The sequence below is a fragment of the Bombus fervidus genome, chromosome 8, assembly GCF_041682495.2.
Source record: "Bombus fervidus isolate BK054 chromosome 8, iyBomFerv1, whole genome shotgun sequence".
NCBI lineage: Eukaryota > Metazoa > Arthropoda > Insecta > Hymenoptera > Apidae > Bombus > Bombus fervidus.
The window spans coordinates 10,847,355-10,871,816 of NC_091524.1; the positions used below are offsets into that span (position 1 = coordinate 10,847,355).

Genomic DNA, 24,462 nt, shown 5'->3' on the forward strand with positions numbered 1-24,462 from the left:
CATACATTTTCGATCTGATACTATCAAATAATTTTATAATCTCCAGCCATTTATAATCCTTAATTGACTGTATGCAATGACCATATATTTCCGCTTAGTGTCTCGTATATGCATAGTTACGAAAATACTGTAAACGTAAAATACTGCATATTTTCTACCGCTCACGCTGGGATAACACTTCGTTCTATGATATTATTTCACTCGTTACTCGATTAATTTCAGTGACTCGAGGTTCTTGTAAGTTTTATTTAGGTACCCCACATCAATTTTTACATTGCGGGTTTTTATAAAAGTGCACATAATATGCATGTGCAAAAGTATATAAAATATCGAAAATATACTACTCCTTGTAATACTTATTGAATAAAACAATTGTCTGTATCTGGGTTCTGTCTTTTTAATTACACTCGTAAAAATATGAATTTACATAAATATCCGTGGTCCAGTGATGTTATAACAAAAACTCGATTGTCTGTATCTGGGTTTTGTCTTTCTAATTACACTCGTAAAAATATGAATTTGCATAAATATCCGTGGTCCAGTGATGTTATAAGAAAAACTCGAAGTTCGTACAACGCTTGGAAACGAAATTTCTTCAACGTTCGAAATGTATTCAAATGTCAAAGGAAGCGACAAAAATTTCCGATAGAATAGATAATAAACTGTGAATTGGTGACGATAATTAAACCGTTCACCCTGAAAGGTGCATCATTCTCTTCCAAGGTACGCCCACTCGTTGCGAAATAACATTTCGCCCAGACGCATAACCGAAATTCGATCGGGTGTGGATCAAAGGAGTCCGTACGTGAGTAATACACGCAAAAAAAGAAATTTCGCTATCGAGACATCCATTCGAGAGGGGGAAGAATGGAACCTTGGCATTCTCCGTAATTCTGACCCGAATCTGGCTTCCAGCCTTTTGCGGTTTTCTGTACGATATGACTCCTCGATACGTTGTACTCGGATTTGTCTTTTTATCGTTTTCCATCTTCTTCTCTTTACCGATGACGAGAAACGATTTTTTATCGAAATTTGAAACACGACAGGTCGCTGTCAATCAAAAGACGCGCACCAAGGGGACCTTGGGACACGCCTTTCGAGGTATTTCGTGACGTTCGTTGATCCGATTCTGGAAATTTGTACGCAAGTTTGAATTAATTTATTTTCTGTCACAGTTCTTGACAAGAAATTTGATTGTTTTATGGAGTTACTAACAAAGTCTGTGGATTTATGATACTGATTTGAATCGTTGCGTATTTGTGAAACGTTTTAATGTACAAATACGTACAAGATATCCAAAATGTATAGATATGTCCGTAGTCCATTCGCAATATTTACATTGGGAATTTTAACGTGATTGATAAGAAGACAGCTGTAGGTAAAAGATTTTTCACTCAGATTCCAGAGTGATGAACGATGATAAGATGCGTTGACAGATTGGTTGAAGTATGTCACTGCAGTGGTTCGTTGATAATTTCGTTAAGTGAAAGTTGTTGGATAAATTTGTATAAAAAGAAAAAGGAAAAAATATGGCCTGTGGCGTATGTATTTCATTCTTCTTAATTTGGTCACTTTTATATTCATTTCGGGTAATCAACGGTATGCCACATTATTCACTGTCACGTGTAGCGTGATGCGGTAATTTCTGAACGAAATAACCTGGCCAACTTGACCGAATCGACCGAACAGGTTGTCACTTATTTCGCGACAACTTTAACGAGAAACACGAACGATGTACTCGTTTGAGCTAGGATAAATAATTCGACATGCCGTATTATAGAAAATAAGATTGATAAATATTAAAAAGTTAAATTGCCAGTTTATTAAATATAATGGAAGGAAAAGGAGAAGTTCTTATTTAAAATAAATTTGAAATAAACTTGAAATGACCTGTAATATATGGAATAGCTGATTTATTTTAAAGAAATTGAATAATTTCGATAGGTAATTTATCGCGATATTAAAGTAGAAAGCTGCAAAATTGTGAAATTAAACCGGGGGAAACATTCTTGAGAATATATTTTCGGATATAGCGTTCAGAACCTCGCTTCTTATTTATAATTATTACCAATACAGGAAATTCGTTTTTATTAGGAATTATTATTTATTCCATACGAAATATCTTTACAATTTTTCAGTATATCGATATACATATATTGTATCGATCGTCGCCATCGTTGTTATTTGTTTCCATGATATGTAATGCTGTAATAAAATTACCAGCAGAATGTTTAAAACTATCCAACTTTAAAGTTGCTTAAAAAATAATTTCGCGCTTAAGATCAACGTCAATCTCAATAGGCCAGCAGCATTGGCTACTGAATGTTCAAAATCGATATATAATATCGCCAAAAATCGTTAATTGCCCTGCATTTAAAGATATTCTTAAACACCGTAGAATCTAATCTAATCCTGCGAAACAAATCTACATAGGAACGCGATATCTGAAGAAGCCACCGGCGTTGAAAATTGTTCGACATCCGCGCAATGTTCGCAGACAAACGAAAGGCGATAACGTTTCAACCATCGATGGAACAAAAACGGGAGAAAAAAAGCAACGATTGGGATATTCGTGTGGTTTTTATTGCGGTTACATAAAACGTGTAGCGATCGCGTAACGCGAAAACGAACGTTTGCACGTGTGAATAGACTTACAGGCGTTTAATTCGAGCGAACGTGAGAGATGTTGGTGTGTCGGCAGGAAGCGATGAAGAAAAAGGGAAAGGATTCCCTGGCCGAGTGGTCGATCGAGTAATGCAAAAGAGGAAAGGCATCTACCTGGGCTCGGTGAGGCTCCGTTAGGCTCGGTTTCACGCTACATTTTCTGTACTAATTATCCGTCTATCTCGACGATCGATTCAATGTGATGAACGATAGGTTGATATTCCACTGGTTTCACGAAATTGGTTGCGTAATTATTTGTAATAACGTTTTATATAACGACGCGTTGTTTGCTCTTCTTCGCCTTTATATTTCCTCCGGGCGTTCGAACATTTTGTTTTACGACACTTCCCGATTCCTGGGAAGCCGATCGAACCGATCAATTTGCTGCTACCCACGTGATTCGAAAGGGAAATATTTCCTCTGTTCGTACGCATACCTTTATGGAGCTTGGTGATTGTATTCTAATAAAAGTTGATGGCGATAGCGTTTCTGTACTTGAGAGGTAGACTGAGTAGGACTCTTTTCGTTATTTCTTAATAAAGTCGCATATTCCCTGTGTAATGTTATATTAATTTTATGAATAGAAATTTAGGGAAAGTAAAGAAGGAGAATAAAATGAAGGAAGAAAATGGAGAAGATGGAAAGAATGAAAGGGGTTGAAGAAGAGAAGCAAAGCGAGATAAGAGAGATAAGAAGAAGATGGGCGGTAAGAAAAAAAGCAGAAGGCACGAATTTGGAAGAAAGAGAAAGGAGAAGAAGGAAGAGACAGGAGGCAATGGAATAAAACGAAGGGGAGGAAAGAAATGAAGAAGAAAAGGGAGGGAAGGAAGTGAAAGGAAAGGAAGGACTGTTGCAAATATTAAGCAAGCTTACGGTGGTCGTAATTGATCTGTTAGATATATACGAAATCATTTGGTAAAAATTTTACCAGCCATTTCATTCAAACAAGCAATCTGTGGGCATTGAGTCGTCACTGCTAGTTATTTCAACCAAAATACTTCCTGATGATCAGGTGATCACTGTGAACGTTCCTAGGTAGTGCTCTTCCGGGTTCAATTAGTACCGTTTCTATCCTGAGTCAATGATGAAAAACGGCCTATCGTGTCGTGGATTTCACTCGAACTGTAACTTCCTCTACAGTGACGAAATTCAGACTGGTAAGATTTCCGCATATGATGAACCAATGCTAGTAACTGCATATATGTGTGGTAGAGACTGTAAGGAAATCCTAGTAACAAATTTTTAAGGAAGAGGACATTTCAATGATAAAAAAACGAACCAAGACAGGGATTTAACGAAGAAAAAGAAACAAACGGGCGCAAGGATACAAGTTGATTTCAGCAATGAAAAAGAAACGGCGCGAGGACATCAAAAACGTAATTTCTATATTTAAAGAAGGTTGTCCAAGGGCATGAAAAAAATAATTCCATCGACGAGAAGATAGAACGAGAACTTTACGAAGTAACAAACAGTAACGGACACCGTAAGAAGGAAAGGTGTACTAGAAAATACAATTAAACGAAACTAATCTTCGCAAATTCCGAGAATATCGCAGAATTTGTAAGAACATATGACACCTTCTATTATTATAATTCAATTAACCTACAAACTCGCTAATACGAATATATGAATGGATTAATCCACAACGTGGACTTTTTATAATCAAATTAATCTACAATCAAACGCAGGAAAAGAAGATTAGTGACGGAAGACCTCACACAAAGTATACCACAGTACTTGCAAATGCAGTTTCATAAAATCACTCTTTAGACTGAATTCTATGACAGTGATCGATAATCCGTCAGCCATTGATTTCCTCTAATTCCTCGTGCGTTCGATCGTCTGTCGGGTTCATCGTATCCGTCGAATTCGACGAAGCGTGTCGGATGACCGACCCTGATCGCTCGTTCGAAGAGGCGCATTCTATCTCGTGGCCGCGTCGCCGCTGCCGCCACCGCGCCGCCGCCACGGCGGATCGACTTTCTCTCTAAGTCACATGATGCTAAGTCACATGCGTTCCTGCGCAATCTTGCATCTCGATGCAAGGCCTGTATGAGAGATCCCGCTTCCACGGGAGAATCGTGTTTTCCCTGACACTCGTGTGTACAGGTGCACGAAGTAAACGCTCACACGTAGAGACCGGAGACCGTCGGAGAAGAGAGGTCGTAGACACGCGGCGGATCGATCTAGATCACCGAAGCGAGCGATCTTTCTTTTCGTCGGCCTCCCGTTCGCCTTCCCTTTCACAGTATCTCCGGAATAATAGGGTTGAGCGAGTAACACGGTGAGTCACATGACCGGCTGCGATTGCCACCCTCCATCGCCAATTCTACGATGATCTGTTCAGATAGCAAGTACTAACGATGGTCGAAATTCGTGATTCTCCAGAGAAATTTCATCGACTTGCAACGGTGTATCTTTGGGAATTTCAGTGGTTCGATTGTAAATTATATGATCAAAAGCGTGTTCTTTGAATCGCATCGTACATCTTTTGTGATTTGCATCCTCAGTTAGGAATTCTGCGGTTGTTTCTTGAAATTAGATAGATCGCAGTAGTTACAGTAATCAATTTGTAATTTTCCACTGCAGTTTTACGGGTGTTGCGAGAATGAACTTTTCTAGATTTCGATGATTGATTCGGTATGAATAAAGACATATTCCTACTTGTATTATAGGTGCATGCTTGCGGTCGAATCTCTCGATTAGGAATTCCGTAATAATTTGGCAAAATTAAAGATAGATGATTGAAATAACCAGTGCGTAATTTTTTGTAGCAGTTTCGTTGATTTTGCAATGCACTCTTTTTTCTCGGTCAAATTTTATGCAACACACTGGAACGAGATACGATCAGATTTATGCGTCTTGGATTTTAATCGATGATTATTCGAACAAGAAGAAAGAGAATGTCTGTTACTGACCAACTCTTTTTTTTTTTTTTTTTTTTTTTTATTGCAATCTACAGGATGTAATAATTGTCGATTACGTCAGGGATGGACGTTAAATTACAACAAGACTGGGGCGACGAGGATAAAATATAATTCATGTGGACGACCTTTTCTGTAATTGATTCGATATTAAGTTAATCACCGTGTTGCGCTGGTTTGTGTGTGTAATTTGTCGGGCTTGGTCCTCGGTAAATTAAAAACGTATTATCTTGCGTACATTGAAGAAAAGAAAGCCGGCTATATTGTTCGACGTTTGAAATTCTTTCGCGTCATTTTTCTCCAACGTTTCGCTCCTTTATATAATTATTGAGGTTATTAGATGTATGTGAATACAAAGAAACGCGTGGATAAATTGTAAGGTAGAAAATATATTTTTTGAATACTAAAGCGTAAGTACAAAGTTCGGAATATAATTGAGCTGATCCAGATCCGCGCGCTAGCAGTGTTACCCTGTGACTGAAAAACCCTGAAGCCAACGTTGCATGTGTACCGTTTATGGTTTGCCTTCGACGCAGTCTTTTGTCGATGGCTTCAGTGCTTGAGAAAACTAAAGACCAGATGTAGAGTTTTCTTAGAAGTAGCGACCACTTCAACAATAATAAAATTAAGTTTAGACACGTTTAATTAAGAATTAGCCCGACACACTGTGCTCGACAAATTTGCAACCTCGATCTTTTCGAAAGTGAGACGCAAAGCGCGGAAGCATTTTATTCTACGTCTTCGACTTCTTCTTCCTCCTGCCGATTGTCCACTCCTGCTGTTTTCAACTTGGAATTTCTCCTAAACGAAGTGCGTAACGCAACTTTGTTATTCTCGATTTTCGTGTTATTTTGAACCACAGTAATCCCTTCGGTTTCATTCATCGCCACTGTATATATTACAGTAGATTATACATCCCTTATTGAAGTTAGGTGGCAGAAACGATCGGTCTGCGTACATATCCAAAACGAGCGCGAAGGCACGAGCTTGAAATCAGGTTAAACGCGAACGGGAGAGCAATCGGGATATCCACGTGAGAGAGGGAAGGGAATTTAGTACATGTAGCGTTGCGTATTCTGCCCTAGTTTGCTTCCAAACTAAGTAGTCAGCGGTCCCACCGGTTTCCCAGGCCGTTTGATTGACTGATGCTGCGGCAACTATGATTTTCATGCTCGCTTTCCGTCACGATCCTGTTCTATTCATCCCTGGGGCGATATTGAACGAGCTTCAAATAATGATCGAACATTCTTTGATTTGTCACTTGTTAAAAAGTATACGCGCTAAATTAATTAAACGTATGTAACATGTGTGAATACGATATTTGTTAGTATTTGTTTCAAGCTTGTACTTCACGTTTACGATGTATTTTACAACACAGTTTTTGTCATTAATTTTTACAGACTTAGATTCTGATTAAAATAATGAGCAAAGAATTAAATTTGGTGAAATTTTTCTAATTAAAATGCTTCTTTTGATATCGCCTGTAGCAGTTGTTTCTAATTTTACTTCGATACATTAATTTCTCGTTATCGACTCGTTGTTAATGACGAAATGGAAGATTAATTTGTTAATACTATTGTAAATGAATATATCCGTATTCCCTGTATCTGCAATTAATCTTCGACATCGCGTTGGAATTTAATGAGAAACGAACGAAGTTGCTCGAAAGAGTAAAGAGAACAGGAATGAAATGATGTTCGTGTACTTTCCAAGAAAATATTTCCGCCGTACGTATACATCGAAATAGGAGAAAGTGGATCAGAATTTGGAATTCCAGATTAGAATCTAGATCGTTAAATACTTCCTTTTATTGCCGCGACTGGCGTTTACCTTCAAACGTGTCCTCGACTTCTGCCAGCAGAAGATTGCGACAGCTGCAATGAAATTCCGCTTTTGTCTATAGTCTATAGGATAATATTTTCCTGTGCTCGAAATAGAACCTCGGCGATCGTTTTCTCCTAAGACAATCAGGCTCGAACACCGTAACAAATCAAACGATATATAAAACCAATGTTAGATAAGATCAAATTAAATCTACGGTCTCATAACTTACACCAATACGAATAGCTTCGATCCTATATATATATAAACGATCGTACTTTTAAAGTTTCTCCAACTTTTTTTTTTTTTTTTTTCTAACTTTATTCGAAATTCAATTTCTGAAATTTTCGAAATTTTTATGCCCACGATATTAAAGACATAGGCTCTTATACTGTGACAAGTATATTTTACATACGAATATTTTACAAATATTTTTCGATATTACGTGCATTCTATAGATTTTTTACTTTCAAATTTTCCACGGATGCATAAATATAAATATATATGTAATATTAAACAATTGTTTCACGAAATAAATTATGTTTATTCATATTACGTATTTGTCGTACATAATGTTTCTGTAATATCTCTAAAAACGTAACACTGAAATTTCAACGATCTTATTACACGGCATAACGCAAATCTGTTAGAATCATTGAAGTTTGGAATGTATAAAAATTGTAAAACGATATTTTGACGTGGTATTTCTTACGCGAATCGAATCGACAATTTACTAGATGTTATAGAGAGGTTTACACCAGTTGATTAGTTGAAAAAGAGCAAGGTATCGTAATATTATCGTTGTGGTTCTAATACGGAATCGAAACTGCGACCACACGACTTCACGGAACTTTCATTCTTTTGCATAGCTCGCCGCGTGATTCACAGTAGGCGAGTCTGGTCCGTATGTCCTGCATCGTTCGTATCCTGTTATGTCCATTGTTCGACATCCTGTTTATCGTGGTCGCACCACTTTTCTTGATACCGATAGCTGATACCGTCATTTTACCTGGTTTCTTATCCACAAATTATTCTTTGGAAAAAGATATACGAAACTTTCGAAAAAGTTATTTAATAGAATTTGTTCGAAGGCGCGGTTACATAATCCTTCTATTCGTTCTTGACTATGAATTTTAAGCAAAATCCTTGTTACTGTCCAAATACGTATTGGACACTAGAGCTAAGGAACATTTTTGGAAGGATACTATAAATGGATTATTATGTTTGTATTATTTTTATTTCTATTTTTTTTTTTTTTTTTAATTACTAATTTCCTTAAAATTATTACAAAACAGTCACAACTCCCACAGTATATTTTTTATTTAAGAACTCGATCTTAATTTCCAACAATTCGTCGCAAAACATTCGAAATATCGAATACTCTGCAAAGGAAAGGAATTTCTCTATTGAAATTTCGAAAACGACAAAACAACCAAACTACGACGCATCCGGCCACGAAAAACGTAAGACCTTGCTCTCGTTGTGAAAGTAATCGCGACCGAGCTATTACGAGGTACGTGTGTCCTCTCACTTTCTGTATGCACGCCCGTACAATGAGCTGGTGATCGAATTATACCAAACACGAGAGGGTTACACGAGAGCGTAAAAGGTGGCTGCCATTAATTAGCAAGGTACAGAGACTCGTTTAAAAAACGACGACAAATCTCGAATGCAAGCACGGAAAATTCCATTTTTGGAGTCTGTTCACCTGCTGCTTAATCGCTGTTCCCCGCTATCTTCCCTTCTTTTGTACAATGGAGAACAAAACAATGATAAAATAAAAGCTTCGTATATTTAAATAAATAAAATCACGATAAAAGATGATAAAGTATAAATAAAAAAAATAATGATAAATAAAAGCTTTGTCATAGTTGAACTGCGAACTCTTTGTGCAATCTCCTATTTTTAAAGCTATCATTCAAAAAGTAGAATCTCGGTAGAGTCGTTTCACCTACCAAGTAGTATAGAAAGCACTATATTTTGGATATTTTGTATATTTTTTTTTACATCAGGTTCGCGTTTTATATTACTCTTGCACTTGTAAATTTTCAATAATTGCATAAATGTTCACTCATAAAGCAACGAGTGTCGAAACTGGCGGTATCGCAGAACGGATATGATTAAACCGCTTTTATTATTTAAACGGACTATTTAATTGAACGTCTGAGGATCGAAATAATTCATGTTAATTTTAAATAAGGAAAAATGGAATTTTATCGATATATCAGTTTGAATTTTAGAAAATTTGATGTACATGAATGATTCGAATTGCTAGATATAAAATTAAGGATCGTAAGAATATAACTGCGCTGTTCTTTTCACATCATTGTATTTTCTAAGACTATTACAACACATCATATCGAAGAATAAAGTTATAAATTAATTAATTATAAAACTAAAGAGATGGTAGTTTTAAGAGTTGGGTGTAGTGTGAAAGGAGAGACGTTTAGCATTTCCCTAGACAAGGATGGAACACATATAAATAGTAAGGCACTGTCGCCTTTCTGCGGCACTTACCAAAATTTTTTTGTCGGACAACGGCGGCGCAATGGTTATCGCCTTAAGTTACAAACGTTCGGGACGCGGGTTCAATCCCGGGCGACCGAAGTCTGATTTTTCCATGTTACCAAAAGTAAGGGGAAAAACCATCTGTACCCCAACAAAAGAGACGTTTCTGCACCCGCAACAGACCTGTCTCACATAAAAAAAGACTGTCCTATTTTACTTACAGATAAGCTACTCGGTGGGAAAATTTGAGATATCACATATTAATTTTTTTTCCTCCCAAATTTGGAGACACGAAGGAACCGACGCGGTCTCCCGCTGCCCTTCAGGACGACCCAGGTGCTTACGGAACACGGCGTGCTCGGCGAGTTCCTGAAGAAAATCGGATACGCAAACGAATCGGAAACGCAAGTAAATGGAAGTTCTCAAAATGTTGACTCGCTCCACTCTGATTAAATATTGGGTTAGCAACTAAGTTATTTTGTCATTACCATCTAATGACAAAATCCGCAATCACTTAGTTGCCAACCCAATAGAATTGGTATACATTTGGTAATTTCTTTTTATGAACGAATATCTGTATAAATTTATTTTATCGCTGTCTTGTATGAAGAGTAGATACGTTTAAGCTATATTATTTATATAGCTATACCTATATAGCTATAGTATTTTAAAAATCGATAACAAAATTTAATTTTTCTTTGATATCGACCGTAAATAATACTTCCGTTTTAACGAAACAGAAATCTTCGTTAACGCATTACGGAATATCTCTGTATTACTAACGCCATCCTTCGTACAACTTGAGGACTTAGAGAAACAGGACTTGGTACAAATGAACAAGTTAAATCAGAATTTCGTTGATGAAAGCACAATTTATTTAGAAATATAAAAAGCCAACAAATTGTATCAAATCATGTTAGTAAAAATTTCACTTGTTCGTAACATCATGCCAATCTATATAGATGGAAAATATATTTAAAATAATATCGTGCTACGCTCTAAAGAACCGTGTATTAAAAATTCTCGAAAAACTCGTTCTCTACATACGAGAGAAACAGATTTAATAACTTTTGTAATTAACATTATGTTAGCAAACATTTCATTCGTTACTCCAATACAAAAGACCGAAAGAAAGTCTTTCTCATTTCGACACACAGTTTGTTATTAATAATGAAATTTCCATAATGGCATACTAATCTAAAGTTGAGTAGAAGATATACTTTAGTGGTTAGTACACTATATTCTACAAAAATATATAATGAAATTCTCAAAAAATCTTATTCGTACATAAAGAAAAAATAATGTTGAGTCAGCATTAGCATTAGTGATATTACTTGATGTCGAAGTATTCTGTGGTACAACTGCCATGTTCGATTGAGTTGACAAATTCGGTTCTCTTCACGTACTCGTTACAGTTGGCACACTATTCGTTGTAGCTGGCATACTCGATACAGCTGGCATACTCGATACAGCTGGCGAACTCGATGATGTCATTGCCGAAGTAGATGGTTTTGAAGTTGTATAGGGTAAATATAATTCAGGACACTTTACGGCACAGACAAGATTCATTATATTCAAGTTTCTTTCAACTGACCCGCAAGAATTCTTGCAAAAAGATATTCGTATAGGCTCAAGCAAACCAAAGCCGAATCTTGGTTCCTCGATTCCTTCTTCAGGAATCTGTTCCTATACGTATAATAATAAGAACAAGAAATTAATATTTATGTAATTAATATTTATATTGAAAATAATAGTATGCAATAATCATTAATTGTTAATTCCTCATAAAAAGACACTATACGCATTGAAAATGTTAACTAGTTGAACAATAACGAAATTAATGTACTTATTTGCAGAAAAATTAAATTTAGTGCGCTGTATTTTCTTCGAAAGAAAATCAGAAAATAGCAAATAATTGACAAAAAGAATGTTATCTACGTATGCGAAGAAAAATTCGTTCGTGAAGAAGTTAACGATTTTCGTGGAAAATTGATATTAAGGATAATTAATAATCACTCTGGTATCATCGGAAATCATTTATGGTTATGTAATCGAGCTTTAGAAACACGAAAGCCGTGGCAAGTCTTAACCTGTGACCAAACAGATCCGATCAATATGAGCAAAGCAGCAATCCATGCGGTGAGACGCGACATAACGAACTCGTTGTTAATATAGTTTAACCGCGAAACAACACGAGCAACATTTCCCAGCAGAATTTTCCTTCCGTCTTATATACGTACGCTGAAGACCGTGGATCGTTAAAAATTCAAGCCTGACCTATTCTCCGCTTTTTTTTCAACGATATCTCTTTGAAACTCATAGTTGTCCCAGCTGACGGATAACACGCATCCTTATCGCGATTCTTTGTTCGATGAACGAGAGAACAATTCAGACACAATTAACAAGTAACAATGTTATTGAACATGGATGAGACAATGTTATTTAAAAATGAGAATCGATTGAGATCAGGAAAGAAAATAGGACTTTGTAAATGTTTTGTATTAATTTTCTATTGGATTTAAAATGATATTTAGCTGATATGTATCGAACAATGTGCTAAAAGAATATTCCTCGTCACTATGGTAATATTGTTTGAAGTTATTGTTCGTTTTCACCTGTATGCAAATGATATATTGCATACGTGACCGAGGAATGAGAGTTAGAGGGTGCTGTTGCCAATGAGTCGCGTGTTAATATCGAGCGAGATGGAAATCCATTATATTTGTGTCCATCGTACTCGAATCCGTAGCCACGTTTGATAATTATCATATCAAAAGCAGGAGTATCGTGTTATTTTCCATGCCATGCCTAATTATATGCAACCTGATTTGCATTCGCGTGTATCGTGAGCTCGATAGCCCCTATTGTCTCGGTTAATTAAATTGTTCGCGAAAAGAAAACATACTGGCTATTAATTGAAAGTTTTTAGATTTATATATCACGTAAGTCAAAACTATTGATTGTACAGTGACAGAGAAAAACATTAGAAACGTTTGATTCTTTCAAAAATTCTAAAATACTCAATGATTTTATATTCAATCTTTGTTCATTCAATATAATCAAAGAATTTTCTATTTTGCCAATATTAATTGTTCAATTTTTATAAATCAACATAATCAAATAACTCTCTTTTTATTTTGAAAAGTAATCCTTCCTATTTGATATTACTGATAATATTAAAATATTATCAAAGAGGATCGATATGTCAATATGTCAAATATTTAATTCCTTGTGCGAATCGATATTAATTTGTCAACATAATCAAAAAGCAAAATTTACTTCTGGTTTAATAATTCAATAATGTTATCCCAGAAACAATTATTAATTTTTATATATACTATCTTTGTATAAACCAATGCCGATCTGCCAATTTTTATAAATTCGTCATAATCGAAAGTCCTAATTTTCTTGTTACTCTTTAAAAAATTCCCCTTTAGCCAATATAAAGTAATTAACGCCAGCAAAAGAGGTCGTTATTCTCATAAAGATTAATTCCCATCTATTTCACTGTGTCGTGTCAATCAAAGTCATATCGAATGATTTTTGCATACGGCGAGAAGCGGATGGCGAGGATTCGAGAGTGCATATAAGACGTTGATTATACCAGAGTTGCGCTTATGACCTTTCACGCAGGACTGCTTAAAGTTACGTCAATGGTGTGCATTGTACGAGAGAGCTGACTGGTTGGAAGGCGATAGACACCACGTGATCCTGCTACCAATGACGCCGGGGAATACCAACGGGTCGATAACAATGAGACCGACAACGAAGCCTCGGGAATATTCTCTTCGCCTGGGTCTATCGACCTGACCTTATATTTCCTGCCGTTTTCCTTTGATACGACGTCATTGTCTTCCACCGGATATTGTCTGATCTTTCGTAACTCCTTATCTTCACTTTTTTCCCGTATTGTTAACGTTGAGACATTTGGTGCCTTTTACACTAGGCTAGTGGAATTCTATATGAATACAGTATTTCTTTGATGGACGTACGAATGGTTTATGTTTTATCTAGTCCTAATCTTTGTTTGAATATTCTGCTTAATATAATAGATAAGATCGATATTAGATGTACTAAACTCTGTTAGATTTATTCGATGATAATGTTTACATGGAACTTGCATTGATTGTGAAAATTTAAGACGGAAATCGATAATCGTGTATCGACGTAAGGTTCGTGTACTTACTTACGATGAATAACGAATGTTAATTTTGAGCTACGAGAGAATTATATAATGCATTTTATTACACCGATGTTGACTATAATACAATAATAATACAAAGTTTTTATTACTAGAAGTAAAGAAGAAGGTATATAGTTTATCTTAGCGTCACTTCTTTATCAAGAGTCGGTAATACAAACTTCTCACACATATACAATTTTTATTGTATTATAAGCAACTTTTTATTGGATTATTATGTTACTCTATGTATTTGTATTCTATCGTTTTAATAACAATAATGAAGTAACTATATTATACTTAAGTATTTCGTAACAAATATTTCAAAATTCTTGACACTTATGCTTGAATGAATATTTTTGTTATGTTTAGATATTAATTACAATGTAAAAAATAATATAACAAAATATCTTAACGCAAATCTAAACACGGAACGAAGAGATAGGTTTCTACCGATCAGTATCAGGTTTTGCAAGGGCCCGAGAAAAATTGTCACTGCGGAAATTCTTCGATTCAGTAATTAACTGTTTTGCGCGTGATTCGAGCAGCTAGGCAGTAACGGGGAACATTATTTGTGAAAGTAATTGAACTCGTTATGAAACTCGTCTTTCAAGAAAGTAATCTAGCCGTGGTGGGGTTTTCGTAATTCTCGGCTGAATCTCTAATTAGACCCGCATATGCCAATCGATCCTTCTTCAGTCACGCACCGCGTTCGATTCGTAGCAGCGAATAGAATAGCAGATGGTCGACATTTAAGTTGAACTTTTTCGATGTTCATTCGAATCATTACCACCGGACGTCTGACAAAACCATTGGTCAATCCACGAACAGTAATTTTTTATTGCCTAGGGAATTTTTTATACTGGCAAAATGCGCCAAGGATCGAACGTCCTTTGTCAAAATTATCTACCGTCGGTAATAAGGCTCATTGCCAAAAAAGTTTAAAATTCTCTTGAAAATATGAAAACTCCAAGTTTACATTTCTAAATCTCCAAATAAAGCTGATTTAAGATTTTTAACTTCTCATATTCCTTTCTATCGTGTCCAACCGGTCAGATTGAATTTCAAGTTAAGATTTCTAAGTTTTTCATTTAATTCTAAATTTCTACGAATAGCTCGTAAACAAAATTTCTTCTATTTCTTTATACGCTTTCACAACTCGCCGGATCTAAATCACATTTTATCTCTTCGAATCTGCGTTAACTCGGTCGATAACGAAATTTTCCTTGGGAATTCCCTAGTGAGCGGTGGTTCCCGGTGATCGCGAGACGAAAAGTCACTCGCTGGAGATCGGTTTGCATCGAGAGACGAAGAAAGTAAAGTGCTCCTAGACTGATAACTAGACGAGAAGCCGGTTAATTAGCCGCACAGTTAGATAACGCTCTTTATCTAGATCGCATGGAACGATCAGAGGCCCTGTGCAGTAGCGCAAACGTGCACCAAGCCAGCAGCCAGTCGACACTCGATTGGCGGAGCGGATGGCGGTGGATGGAGGAGGTAAAAGCGACCGAGGGGCTGTTGCAGGCGCGAGTGGAGGTGAGGAGGTGGCTGGAGTTCTGGTTCTTTGCAGAGAACTCCTCCGGTAGTCGCCTCCTTGACGTTCCTCTGGGGGGTTTCAAGCTCGCGCGTGGGAGTAGAAGCTGATAGTAGCGTGGGGTGCATATCGAAGGGAAGATGAGAGTGGGTGGATGGAAAGGAAAGGAAGGGTGGGTGAGCCGTAGTAGATAGGTGGATGGGTGGTTGGTCGGTCGGCTAAGTGGTTTGAGGGCGAGCTGAAGGGAAAGAGACACGGCGTATGTACGTGAGCAAGGAGCGTGGAAAAGGGCGGTCGGGGAGGTTAGAGGCCGTAGGAGTGGGATTGCCGAGGCGTGCGTGGGTGAGCGAAGCCGTCGGTATATCGTAGGGGGGAAAAGGAAGGACGAAGAAAGGAGAGAAAAGACGACGGGAGACGGGGTGTATGAGAGACACGTAGATGGTGGTAGAACGTAGTAGAAAGGGAGGCTACAAAGCGGAATGGAAAAAGGAAGGAAACGACGACGAGAGGGAGATAAATGAACGACAGAGGAATAGAGAGCTTGCGAGCAGCAAGGAGGGAGCATGGGTTAGGAGAGACAAGGAGAGGTTGGTACGTGATCGGTGACGGGAGCGAGAAAGGAAGACACGTTGAGACGGAAGGTGAGAAACACGGGGAAGGATGGACGGAGATGGTAGAGACAACAGGGATAGTGATACGGTGTAAAGACAAATAGAGCGGGAATGCAATAAGGAGAGACGCAGCCCGAATATACATACATATTTCGAAGAAAGAGAAAGGCAAGAGGAAGTGGGAAAAGAGAGACGTTAGAGGGAGGAGGAGAAGTGGATGATCGAGGGAGATAGAGGCACTGAAACGGATAGGCACGCTGCGAACGAACGAGACAGAAACGAACGGATTCTAGAGGAAAAGGGTACGAATGGAGAGTATACCATTGAAGGGAGCGACTAACAGAGATAGCAAGCGTGTATTAGAGGATGAGAGGAGCTAGAGTGAGAGTAACAAGCAACCGCGTTAGAATGAGATAGAAGCCGAGAGATAGAGAGGGTAAAGCAGAGAGTCGACTCGGATATGAGGGTGTCGCGCAAGCCGGTCACGCCGAGGTTTCCATGGCAACGACAGGCGATAAATCAACCCGCAACATCCCCGAGTACCGCCAGATAAAACCGCATACACATATGTGTATACGTACATATACGCGCGGAGTGGAGATACCGACTGGTAACTCCGCGCCCAAAAAGTTTTCCCTTCGACCGATTTATGCCGCCGCTGCCTGCAACACCGAAGAACGCCTTGCCATCGAAGAAGAACTCTTTTCTTCCTTTTCATTTCTCTTTTTATCTCTTCTTCCTTCTATCTCTCTCACGCTGGCCGTCGACGTTGCTCTCCCTTCGACTCCCTTCTCTCTCTTCCGCCTCCCTTTATAAACTCGTCTTTTTCTTCCATTCCTCTCTTCATTCCAGTTCCCCGTCATTTCCTTTTCTCTTATTATCCCTCCTTCTGTCTTATTTCTTCCTCCTCTTCTTCTTCTTTCTTTCCCCCTTTTCATGCATCGCACTCCGCGCTTCTCCCCCTCTGTGATTCTCTTTATCGTTCACCTCTCGCGATCTCCTTCCTTTTCGCGCGTTCTCCATCCACCAGCGTGTTCTCTCTTCCGCCCTCCACACAGTGTACGCGCTCTCGCACGCCCTCTCTCTCTCTCTCTCTCTCTCTCTCTCTCTCTCTCTCTCTCTCTCTCTCTCTCTCTCTCTCTCTCTCTCTCTCTCTCTCTCTCTCTCTCTCTCTCTCTCTCTCTCTCTCTCTCTCTCTCTCTCTCTCTCTGTCCCCCTTCCTCTCTCTGTTTCCCTTTCTTGTTCACTTGTCTCTCGGCTATGCAACGCGCGCGGCCAACACACAGCTACTTCTATACAACACGGTGGTTCGCCCTGTTCATGCACACACGGTGGCTGCCGGCCTATCGTGGCGCATGCCACGACCTCGAGCTGTCCTATCGTCCTTTCGCCGCCACGAGAAGTATGCAGACGTTGTAACTTACGATTAAACGCAGACGGTGTTGATAATAACAGTTCATTTCCCTGCCACGCTTCCGATCCCGCGCTCCGTCTACAAGGTAACGCTGGAAACACTGGAAATGCAACGGTAACACGGATATTCCGACGACAGTTTTGCACCACAGCTGTTTCTACGCGTGGGAACCTGCGACCAGGAAAAAAAAAATATTACGGATGCACGTTTTATACCTTGCGGTATAATCGAAGAAAAATTGCCGCGCGAAATATTTTTGCTCGAAATTGAACGGTTTCTTGGAATGATTGAGGGAAGGAAACAAGCTCTTGGCGAGTTGCTCGCACGAGGATCGATACTACCGAGATCGATGCCTCGTGTCTCGTCACGCGTTTTATACTCTACAAAGGGTTTCGCGTTAATGGAAATTCTCTTGCACGGTATTGATACCAAGGAATTTTCAGAATTTTATTTTTTCACAGCATTATCAGCTATTTTACAAATATCTTTCTGACTCTTGTCATTAAATGTGTATTAAATTACCGGGTAGTAATTCCAAAGTTGTTAAATTTCCTATCTTTCTGCAACAACTCTCTTAACTCTGATACTGCTACCTGGCAGAACATATAAAATCTTCGAAGTTCTAAAGTCGTTCGTGCTTCCTAACACATTTATCGTTGCATGTACTCCGAACAGAAACACGAACAAACAACGTTGGATGGCACAAAAAAATCCCAATTCAACGTTTATATTTTACGCAATTTTGGAATATTATTTTATTATAAATGTTATTCCTTCCGCACAAATTTCCAACAAACTTTGACGTATATACGTTCTACTGGTTAATACACGCACAACTAATATGAAATCTTTGAAAAAGCAACGACCGCTTAAATCTGACACGAGACACGAGTGGAACGAGCATTACTTCATATCCGTTCCGAGGTTTAGTTCAAGGGTCACTGGTTTTCGTTTAGAGTATGCAGAACGTCGTAAGTAGTCACGTCCGGAACGTACGATGTGGCATTTTGCTCGCAGTACAGGGGCAGAAAATGCGTAGGCCGCAAATAAACCCTCGCGAATCTAATCTCATTTAGCACGCCACTGACGTCACCGGAGGCGCCCTCGTGACGTTGCCACGGTCGTCGGTGACGTATCTTCCTCACAACGGACGTCCTTGCCCAGGATACCTAAGGTCGGCCTAATGGAACACCTTTGCGGGCCACGTGTATTTACGTCGCTTTTTTTTTTTTTTTGTTTGTTTAAAAAGGTCGAGCCGAAATATGTTACCCTCCACCCTTTTCGATCAAATCGCGCTATCATCGATTTCACCCTTCTGCCTACTGTAAACCCCTCCCCAATTTTTTTCTTAGACCCTGGGATACCGTGGAAGGCATGTTAGAATGGAAATATTAGTTAAATATTAACAGTAATAATATAATTCTTGGTTTTCTATAAATGAAACAATTGTTGCGTATTGTTGTTAAAATTTCGTGGAAAATCGTTGTCGATAATTTAAGAGTTTCGACGAGATAATTATTTTTAAAAGTAACGTTTCTGTCGTTGTTTTTAATATATTTTGGTATTAATAATCAGAGTATTTGATCAGCTAGTTTCTGCTGCCTGTTGATTTATTTGTTTCGTATTTTCGATGTATCAACAAACATTTTCTTAAATAAATATAACAAATAAATTTCGTTGAAAATCGTTGTCGATAATTTAAGGATTTCGATGAGACGATTATTTTTACGAGTAACGTTTCTTAGTCTGTCGTTATTTTTGATACTTTTCGATAATAATAATCAGGGTATTTGATCAGATAGTTTCTGCTGCCTGTTGATTTATTTGTTTCGTATTTTCGATGTATCAACAAACATTTTCTTAAATAAATATAACAAATAAATCGGTAAAACTAAATTTGTACAACGTGAAGTTTGTATCGTTTTGTACCTGTGTACTACATTCCGTAATAAATAACGTAGCTAAATTATAATGAGTGAAAAATGTATGTATGTCAATGTGAGAGATGTAGAAATATTTGAAAACATACATACGTCGATTCATAATTTATACGTATGAATGTTTTATTCAAATGGACGGAAGATACATGAGATATACCTTATGAAAGTAGGAAGTACGCTTTTTATTATCTCCTGTCGCGAAATAATATCTCTCGTAAATTTTATCAATCGACATATTTCCAAATCAAATTCTATATTCGTGTTTAATTCGCCGTCAAGAATCTGCTAAGCGCGAAGATTATACTACTGGAAAAAAATCTATTTTATATTCTATGTAGAAGAAACACTTTGTATACGTTCCACTAAGTACTATTACGTTTACTCTTTGATACGATGTAAAAGAAAATAGGAAATGGAGTGTATCGTAACTAAGAAATTTTCTTAACCTTTGATCTACAATTAGAAATTCCCGAAATTTTGTAATAATAAAAAAGAATCCAACTTTTATAGCAAAATAAAAGGAATCTCACTGTATTCTTAGTAAAACAAAACAAAGAAAAAAAAAACAACCTTTGACATAAAATTTAAAATCTCTAAAATTTAAAATACCCAACAGATGCAATAATTTTTCTCTTAACGATATAGAAAGAAATCATCGAAATTTCACGTTTCGTCAATTCTCAACGATCGATGGAAGGAACCTCCATCGATCCCTTCGTTGTCCAACTAATCGCCTCTTCTGTAATAATATTCACTTCAAAGACAACGAATGTTGTCGCGGGTGTCGTCATATCACGATGCTACTATTTTAACGTGGAGTACATCCGATGATCAGCAGAGACACCTGTTGCTCTTTAATTTGACGTAACGCGTATGCGATCAGAAGGTCGTTCGGCTTTGAAAAATTGCTGGCTCATTACGAAAGAGCAGAGAGAGAGAGAGAGAGAGAGAGAGAGAGTGAGAGAGAGAAAGAGAGTGGAGATGCAGAAAGGTGCGAGAAGGGAGCGATAAATACGCTAAAACTTCTCCCTCTCGCAATAATTCTCTCTTTATCCTCCCTCTTAACCACCCTCTCGCTGCACCTTTGTCCTACCCGCATGCACGTTGATTAACTTAAACGATCTCGTTTGCAGATCGTAAAAAAAGATGAAACTACTTCGTTCGAACGATTTATTGTATATAGGGAACTCATAGTGTACGGAAACTCGTGAACAAAAGCGCGGGGGGAAGATCATCCCTCGTTGCACAAGGTATCGACGTATCCCTGTAATCACGGTACAATCAGCAAAAGGCTGATTCTTTGTAAAAAAAAAAAATAAATAAATCGATAATGCACGGTGAAACTTTTTCATACAGTTTTTTTCTTCGGTGCTTTGTTTTCGAATCAAAGTCAGAGATTCGTTCAGTGTATTCGAACTTGGTTCGTTGACTACGGAGTAAAACTGGTCCGTTTAAGGCTTTGTTTTGAGCAGAACAGCGTTTGCGCGAGTTTAGCTTAGAATTGGTGTACGCGTGATTGATAAATTTTCAAATGAAATTTCCACGGCAGCGAAGCTTTCCGTGGACAAATTTTCTCTGACCGATCGCACCGTGATAACCGGGACAACCTGTCTCCAAATTGTCTCCAAAATTCTTGAACACGTTCAAGATACCATCTTGCGTATTCGAATGCAGCTTGTACGCGCAAATTCATTAATTATCGATCCTGGAAAGCATTCGGCCCCGATGCCGAAACAGAACGTCGAAGCGCGTAGGATGTTTCGATGGAACGGACGGTGTTCGCTCGAGTCAGCCATTGCGGCGGAGTACACTTGGACCTAGACACGGCGTATAAGCCAACTACTAGTCGGTATCTGGAAAGCGAACGTCGAAACTAAATTCTTGGCCGCGTTAATCGAGCAACGATAGAGAACGGTTTGCAGTCAGGGATCTATATCGATGAAGCGACTGTACGCTCCGATCGCGGTTTCCATTTAGCGGCGTTTCTCTTGAACGCGTTCTGGCCTTGGAGGAGGGAGGTCGATCAGAAGCGCGCGAGAGACAGAAACAGAGAGAAAGAGAAAGAGAAAGAGAAAGAGAGGGTCCATACGGGCCGGTGTGTCCACTCGATTTTCGGGGCCGTTCAAAGTGGACGGATAGAATGATAATCTGGGAGCAGCTTGGTAGTTGGTAGGTATTGATCTGTCGGTCGGGGTGTTACTGTGTGGTATGGTTGGTCGGTGGGCTGGATAGGTGGGTGGTTGTGCCATGGTGGGCGAGGGTGATAGCGGCACCAGAGGGGAGGGAGAGAGAACCGAGGGAACGCTGGGAGATGAGGTAGCGCGGAAAGGGGAAGGTTTAGGGAGGTGGAGACAGGAATGGGGTAACGGGGGATGAGAGGTCGGGTCGGGACGGCAGCAGCTATAGCCTTGCTCTTGCTCGATTCCCTGCTTCTCCCTTCGCTCCGTCTTTCTTCCACCGACTCTATTTTCCTCTCTCTGCGCGTTTCTGCCCTGACTATCTCCCTTTTCTGTTCATCTCGCTTCGTCCTTCCCTCGTTTAACCATTTCATCCTTTCTCTATCTGTGCTAATTTCACCGTGCTCGCTCTGTACCACGTTCCTCTCGTCCCTGTCTCGTCCTGTCTCCTCTCGCTCACCCTTGTCGCTTCTCTGTCGCATTACTCGTCTCTTCTACTCCAACCCCGTTGCTCCTCCGGTATTCTATTTTTCTTCTATTCACGTCTCGCCCACCAACGGCTTTTTTCTTCCCGTCCGTGCCGTTAGTTTCTACCACTTTGTCTCTCCTCTCTTCCCTTTTCGCCCGTTTCTTTCCCCGATGTTCGTCGCCTTTCACCCGATGCCTCCATCGCTCTCCCTCTCCTGGGACAACCCTAGACTCCTGTCTCTCTTCTATTTTCATTTCCCGCTCCTCCAACCCCTCGCTTCTTTCTTTTTCTTTTTTTCTTCTCTCCCCGTTGAGCACATCGTACCTCTTCCCTTTCTTCCTTTCGCTCGCTTCCTCCCCTTCCCTTCCCACTCGCCCTCTCTCTCTCTCTCTCTCTCTCTCTCTCTCTCGTATTTTCATTTTCATTTTTCCTTTTTCGCGTGGCCATCAGCCGTCTCTGTCCCACCCGCCGAGAACCATTCCTGTCGCTCTCGCGCTCGCTGTTGAGAGTGTGCGGAACGAGAGAAACGATTATGGGGCGAACGGGGTGGCTATGTCCCCCACAGGATATAGGGTGTCGGGGAGAGATTGGCAACAGAGTATACGCGCTCTCAGTTTTGCTAGTCTCCTCTGTGTTCCTCCAATCTCATCCCTTCTCGTTTCCTCTACTCTTGCTGTTTCTATCCTTGTCCGGCGCCCTACGCGATACAATGTTCCTCTCTATCCCTACAGTGTGTTAGCTTGCCCCTCGCCTTGCATCCTGCACGACCCCGCGAACCTTGGATTCGGCGTGGTCGTGTGCTGTACGCGCCACCGGATTGGCGGGCTGCGACCCCGCATGAATTATTCGGTAACCTAATAGTTTCTTGAGCAAAGAGCACCAGATCGCCGTAGCTATCTTGTTTTGCATAGCTTCGACGATCTTCGCACGGTCTTCTTTCTAAAGGAAAGATGAACGAGAAGGGTGGATGGCAGAGGGTAGCTCGCGATGGATCGCGATCGTTGTCGATCTGTCTGCCCATCGATCGAGATCTCCCTTTGGGAAACTTGTTAGGGAAACGCGTACGAATTCGAGATTTCGAGAGGCATTCGAAAAGAGTTCTGTCAGCAGGATTCTTGCGCCTTGAAATTTCTGCTTTTCTTCGTATTAGGAATTAAGGCACTTGGATGTTAACTTGTTATTTTTTGATGGATTAGATTGGCGTTAATGGTTTATCTTACTATCGATCTTCATGGTTACAAGCTATAACATCTTACGTATATTAAATATATGTGTATGTATGTAAATATATGTAAACATATGTATAGATGAAGATCGCAACAGAGAAACGTGATACGTACATTTTTATCGATCTTTTAATTATAATGCCTAATTAATACGTAATTGAGGACGAAGCTTCGTCGAGCTTCTTAATATCGGTCGTATTAAAAATACATCTTTGACGCTGTTAGGTTCGTGTTTGGGTTGGATTTGCACGCGTGACTTCAACAAAGAAATTATGTATCGCATGTAGCGTTACAAGCAGAATTGCAGGAATTTGATAAAAGAGATAGTGCGAGATAAAATATTAAACGAATTCTTTTATAACAAGCTATTCGTTATAAGGAAGATTCTCAAACTTCTCTATCGTTCTAACAGAAAACAGGCTCGAGAAGATAAGATAACATTCCTCTGTACTTGTGCGACGTTCCACTCGATCTTTATTAAAGGTTCGGCGTTTATTAATAAACGTGGCAATCTGTTAAAGGGACGAATGCTTGGTGCGCTCACGAATGAGAATTTTAGACAACTATTAGGCAACCAGGGGCTATTATTAGGGTCTGGACGTGCTATCATTAGACGATACACTTCACCAAAGTAAAGTTTGCCATTGACAGCGTCGACACTGATCTTCAAAGGCAACCTGACTCGATGACACAGTCGATGACGGAAATTGCTTTGATGTGGCCCGGAATTTAGTTCATCGAGTAATTCGCGAGCGTGCACGCGCGCCACCCCAGAAAATAGACATCAGCCAAGAGTGAGAAAGAGCAACCTCGAAAAGAAAATATCTTCGTATCGAATACACTTCGCCGGGCCTATTTCGTCTCTCTGTTTGCTCAAGAAATTCTTAGGCAGCATCTGTGCCGAGGCAAAGCTTTCATCGACTCAGTCCCACCAGCAATTTCTGCTTCATCGAACCAACAGATTCATGATTCGTAAATAGATCCTGATCTATAC

The 24,462-nt window shown here is 39.3% G+C and overlaps 2 protein-coding genes and 1 non-coding gene across 3 annotated transcripts in view; 2 read left to right on the forward strand and 1 right to left on the reverse strand.

The window, feature by feature from the left end:
* Window positions 1-24,462, forward strand: part of Cep290 (Centrosomal protein 290kDa) — a 169,621-nt gene that overhangs the window by 66,206 nt on the left and 78,953 nt on the right. The gene's annotated exons all lie outside the window — the stretch shown is intronic.
* Window positions 9,833-9,938, forward strand: LOC139990397 (U6atac minor spliceosomal RNA). The gene has a single exon (XR_011800558.1). It is a non-coding gene; the product is annotated as a U6atac minor spliceosomal RNA (small nuclear RNA).
* On the reverse strand, window positions 10,821-12,997 carry LOC139990006 (uncharacterized). The gene is made up of 2 exons (XM_072008794.1): window positions 12,008-12,997; window positions 10,821-11,603 (listed from the first exon to the last, which is right to left on the reverse strand). Exons 1-2 carry the CDS (start codon window positions 12,068-12,070, stop codon window positions 11,316-11,318), a joined length of 351 nt encoding a protein of 116 aa, XP_071864895.1. The 5' UTR covers window positions 12,071-12,997; the 3' UTR covers window positions 10,821-11,315.

Excerpts from the sequence above, each read along its gene's own strand:
- LOC139990006 (XM_072008794.1), bottom strand. The coding sequence starts at position 12,070 with ATGTCGCGTCTCACCGCATGGATTGCTGCTTTGCTCATATTGATCGGA. Across the intron at positions 11,604-12,007 it reads TCGGATCTGTTTGGTCACAG|GAACAGATTCCTGAAGAAGG; the intron begins GTTAAGACTTGC and ends TTATACGTATAG.